Source organism: Cyprinodon variegatus, unplaced genomic scaffold (assembly GCF_000732505.1).
Source record: "Cyprinodon variegatus isolate N-32 unplaced genomic scaffold, C_variegatus-1.0 Scaffold46, whole genome shotgun sequence".
NCBI lineage: Eukaryota > Metazoa > Chordata > Actinopteri > Cyprinodontiformes > Cyprinodontidae > Cyprinodon > Cyprinodon variegatus.
Genome location: NW_015150499.1, coordinates 1,603,243 through 1,608,455, shown reverse-complemented (window position 1 = coordinate 1,608,455; position 5,213 = coordinate 1,603,243). Strand labels below are relative to the sequence as shown.

At 42.6% G+C, this 5,213-nt stretch overlaps 1 protein-coding gene across 2 annotated transcripts in view; it reads right to left on the bottom strand.

Annotated features, from left to right (window-relative positions):
- Positions 1 to 14: 14 nt before the first annotated feature.
- LOC107082015 (somatostatin receptor type 5-like) overlaps positions 15 to 5,213 on the bottom strand; it is a 39,464-nt gene continuing 34,265 nt past the window's right edge. Inside the window, exons 2-3 of one of the 2 annotated variants that reach the window (XM_015370435.1) lie at positions 3,346 to 3,349; positions 15 to 2,327 (exon numbers count right to left, since the gene is read on the bottom strand). In XM_015370435.1, the coding sequence (XP_015225921.1) occupies positions 826 to 2,268 (1,443 nt within the window). In that variant the 5' untranslated portion in view covers positions 2,269 to 2,327; positions 3,346 to 3,349 and the 3' untranslated portion in view covers positions 15 to 825. The remainder of the gene's footprint in view (positions 2,328 to 3,345; positions 3,350 to 5,213) is intronic. The other variant, XM_015370434.1, reaches the window with a different exon arrangement.

The following is a 5,213-nucleotide window of genomic DNA, read 5'->3' as shown; positions in this document are numbered from 1 at the left end:
CAACGTTTATACTAAATTTCAAAGTATTGCTTCAGTCTTATTCCTCTTGGAATCAAACCTTTTTTTGACACTTGATCTTAGACTTTTCTTCACTGTTTTCACACTTCTCCAGGAGGTGCTAAGTGGCTTAGCTGTAGTAGGCCATTTCCTTTTTTTTTTTTTTACCACCAAAAGGAAAGTATCGTACCTGCATTGTTGTTGTAAATATACCAAAGGGCTTTATTCACTAACAAACTGAGGGAAAAAAATGACGAAACATCGAAATAAATCATAGGAAGTGGCGTAAGGCAGTCATTTTTCTGAAAAAACCTTTTACGCAACCAGAGGGAGTCACTAATGTAGAAATTTTAAACATGTCGTAACTATGTAATTTTAAACTTTCTTTCTGCAACAATAAAAAAACCCCCAAAATATTATCCGTGATTCTCCAAATAAACAAAATGTACAAAGCATTTCAAAGTGACCAAGCGGAAAATTCACAAAGAAAAACCATGTGGTCAGATTTTTGCCCATGTTTTGCACTCACTATTATACCAAATGCACAAACAATAAATTCAGAATTTTCTTTTCCATTTAGTTTGACCAGTAAAATCTGATTTGTAGACATCTAGCACATTAAAATGGCTTTGGGAATTTTCCTTTGTGTTGCACTTGTTAAAAAACATTTAATGCAACAAAACAAGAGGTGACCATCACAGCACATCAAAGTGGTAAATAAAGGCACAAATTACACCAGATATCAGATATGCACATATATACAGAATATATTCATACACATCGATCAGCCAAATGAACAGGCCCCCATCACTGATGATATATGTCCAACTATAAATAACTTATCTCTAATGATGCGCTCTGTTCTGTGTTTTCTTCTGGCAGAGTTTTTACGCTCCCGTTTTTAGCTCCGTTAAGAAGCAGCGGGACCGTCAGTGACGACCCGTTGGTGGGTTCCGTCCCTTTGGGTTCTCCGCTGCAGTTTCTGTCTGGCGACGGCATTTCCATCTCTGATGCTGATGCTCCTTTCTGTGGCTGCGAGCTCTGAGGCAGGAAACTGGTGTTTCCGTTCTGGGTGATTCTGTAGATCTCCGTCATTTCTGAGACGTCCTCGTCGTCGTCATCCTCGTCTCTAATAACTCGCCTTAGGCTCTCTCTCGGCATCATCGCCCTCCTCCCCTCTTCTGGCTGCAGTGGATGCTCCACTGGCTCATGGCTCTCCACTTTTCTTGTTGAGCGGCATAAGGCTTTACGGAAACCCCTCTTGAAATTGTCGGACAAGAAGCCATAAACAATTGGATTGGCACAGCTGTTGGCGTATCCGAGAACGACAACGAAGTAGTAAAGTCCCTGGTACTCTGAAGGCAGAGACACCAGCAAGTTGAGGATGTTGAGGGCATAAAAAGGCAACCAGCAGAAGACAAAGACTGCGACAACAATCACGACCATTCGTGTTACTTTTCGCTCCGACTTCCTTCTCTTTGTTGAGGTGGCATGGACCTTTTTACCTGAACTGCGGATCTTGAAGACGATGAGCAGGTAGCAGAGGCAGATGATAAGGAGGGGACAGAAGAACCCAACAGTGGAGGTGTAGATGATAAACGCAGCCCTCCAAATGTTGGCCGGCTGGGGCCAGGCGATGTTACAGGTGCCTCCTGCCTTCTGGATGTTGGCAAAAATCACTACCGGCAGAACAACCAGGAAGGACAGAGCCCACACGGTGCCGTTCACCACCTTGGCCACCTGAGGGCGCCGCCACTTTGAGGAGCGGATAGGGTGCACAACAGCAAGGTAACGGTCGATGCTCATCACAGTCAGGCAAAATATGCTGGTGAACTGATTGATGGAGTCCACCGTCATGACAAGTCGGCACATAAAGGAACCAAAGGGCCATGACTGGAGGGTGTTCTGGACCGCCAGGAAGGGCAGGCCAAACATGAAGAGCTCATCAGCGATGGCCAAGTTCAGGATGTAAATGTTGGTCACTGATTCAATCTTTGAGTAGTGCAGCACAATGTGGATCACCAGAGTGTTTCCACCCAGGCCGACGACACAGACAATGATGTATATAAGAGGGATGAGGACTCCAGCCACACTGGGACCCAAGGAGACATCTAGAAAGGTGGAGTTGGTGGAGTTAAACAGCGTCTCATTCTGGTCGCTGTCATTGAACATGAGTAGAAACAGCGGGACACCAGGCGAAGGACTCGCCAAGCTGCCATTCTCCCACGCCTCAGCGGTCATTTCAGCACCGGGAAGCAAGACGTCACCCATGCCTGTGCTCCTCCCGATGATTCGTTCTTCTGATGTTTCAGCTCCCACCCATCTGTTCTGTTGGAGGAGAGAAAAAAAAGAATTAGTCATCGAATCAATAGCTCTTATTTTTCTAGGTTGGCTCTTAGAGGAGACTGAATCAAAAGACAAAAAAGGGAAGTCTTTGTTCTCCAAGGACAGAAAAAAAATTGATTTCAGCTTTCAGCTACTGCAGACTTGAAAGGTATTTGAATTTCTTTAAAAAGAGAAATGACAGCTCTATGATTAATTTCCCTTATAGTAATGTTTATAACATTGGTCAGTTTTAGCCAAAAGGACTTAAAAAGTGTAACTTTTACACATTTTGAAATACCGGTGCATCTATATAATATATGCTTTAAATATTTAAATTGATTGTTTTACATTTTGATGGTTCTTTAGTTTTGACATCTGGGTGTGTATTTATAGCTGCAGGGATGATGCTTATGACTAAGTTGTAGATTATCTCAGATTGTTAGAATAAAAATGCAATAACTTCCAACTGTTGAAGAGGAGCAACAAGGAAGGCTGATTACTTTATATAAGACTTGCTTTGTCATAAAGAATAAATGATTTGGATCTATTCCTCAATAACTTGTCATATGTCTATGTATACAGATTTAGAAGCTTTTAATTATACAATCAATGCAGTATCAAAGTCTTATCATATAGTATAGGTTCTTTATGTTGGTGTTTTTCTCATTTAAAAGACAGTAGTTCACAACATAGTATCAATTGATAAAACACATTTTTTGGGAACAGATTGCTGTAGAATAGCTAAATGTAGAGGGGTGTCCTCAATTTTATCATACCTTAATTTCCAAGATCCATAAAAATCAGCAAGTGTGAAAAACACAAAAGGGGTAGAAAGCAGATGTGGAATTGTTAATTGAACTCCCAGGGAGTTCAATTCAATACTTTAAAGTGCCTATATCGATTCATGCATCAAATTAACTTAACTTGCCGCACCAAAATCTCCCAAAACGCCTAAAAATATTAAATCAAATCAGCTGCTGGCCTTTAACCCGTTGGTAGAGTCTAACCTGCCATATGAGACAGTTACAATGACAGTAGCCTTATTTCTGCAGGACGAGGCTGCAAATGTGAAGGAACTACATACAGAACATGAAAATTAAAGGGTTACAATGACACTTGGAAATGTCAGTGTGACGGAGTTGCGACAACAATCCCAGTAGTTGAGCTTCCACACTTATCAAGGTTGAATTTGTCTGATACTATTCTGTAGAGTCAAAAGCTAACTAAACACTAGTGGCAATAATTCACCCAATCATGGAGGTAAGCTACATTATAGCCACAGCTGTCCTGCGGGACACTGAGAGAAGTAAGGCTGCAGTACATAGACACAGCCAGGCCCTCTGAACACCATCAGTAGGAAAAGTTCACAGATACGACTGAGCCAGATGGAGTTGGGATTTGAACTGCGGACCCTCTGGTTTGCGGCATCCTACATGACATTTAAAACCTCTCAAAGGTCCATTATTGTTGCATGTGTTGCATTGTGCATGTATTCTAAGAAAGACACTGTCTCACAGAGCTAATCTAACTTTAAGCAGCTGTCCGTAGGATAGATAACTGGTTATATTTACTCACATTTACTTGAGTAATGTTTTGAAAACAAAAGATTAAGAGTAGTTTTACTACATTGTAGTAAGCAAGGAAAAACATGTCAGCCACAAACATCAGGGATGAGGTCTTTGGCTGCACCTAGAAATCCAGTCCATAAAAGGGTAGGAACAGTACCAATGAAAGAAAGCAGCCCAGTTGGAGTCCAACATGCACCCCGAACAGGTTCAAATTAATTTTAGAACTGTGGGGCAGACTCAATTCAATTCAATTTATTTATATAGCGCCAAATTCACAACACATGTCATCTCAAGGCACTTTACAGTTCAACCAGATCCTACAGTCAAATTGATACAAAGTTTTCTATCTAAGGAAAACCAGTTGATTGCAGAACCAGGCTCAGTGTAAGCGGCCATCTGCTGAGGCCCACTGGGGTTCAAGGAGACAGAAGCAGGGATACAAAAAGCAGCTGTAAAGGGCGGCCCTGTCCAGGAAACACACAGCCAGGCAGTCAGAGGTTGAAGAGAGCACATCCAGTTAGTCACGGTCAGAGAAACAGGACCACACTGGAAAACAGGCCAAGCTCCAGCATCCAAACTCCTGATCTGCTTGTTCAGTGATTGGATGGCCCCTAGTAAAGGGCCCCCCAACTTAGTACTCCTGAAGCGCATCACAAGGCAGCCTGAATCGAATGCCTTCTCTATGTTCTGAAATGCTCACTGGTTGGGAAAACTTCCATGAACCCTTGAGAACCCTGCAGAGGATTTAGAATTTGTCCCGTTCCACACCAACAATGACAATCACAATGCTCCTTGTGAAGTCGAGGTTCGACCATCGTCCAGACTCTCCTCTCCAGCACTCTTGCATGGGCCTTACAGGGGAGGCTGAGAAGTATGATTCCCCTATAGTTCAAGCAAACCCTCCAGTCCCCTTTCCTTTTTTTTTTAAGCTTTTTATTGTCATTAAACTGTCACAAGTACAGAGCAACAAAATGAATTCCCCTGCATTTAACCAATTGCATTGCACAGCGCCAGAGGAGTGGTTTGGGGGTTTAAGGGTCTTTGCTCAGTGGCAGTCTGTTGGAGTGGGGCTCAAACTAAGAACCCCAGGATTCCAAGCTCTATGCCCTAACCTCCAGGCCGCCACAAAGCACACAAACCACCACCCCAGTCTTCCAATCCAGGGGTGCTGTCCCAGGCCTCCATGCAATGTTGAAGAGGTGTGTTAGTCAAGACAGCGTAACAAAATCCAGAGCTCTAAGGTACTCTATCAAGTAATTAACCTAAATTAACGAAAACAACCTTTTTAAAAAAAAATATACACATATGTAAGAATGCCGTTTA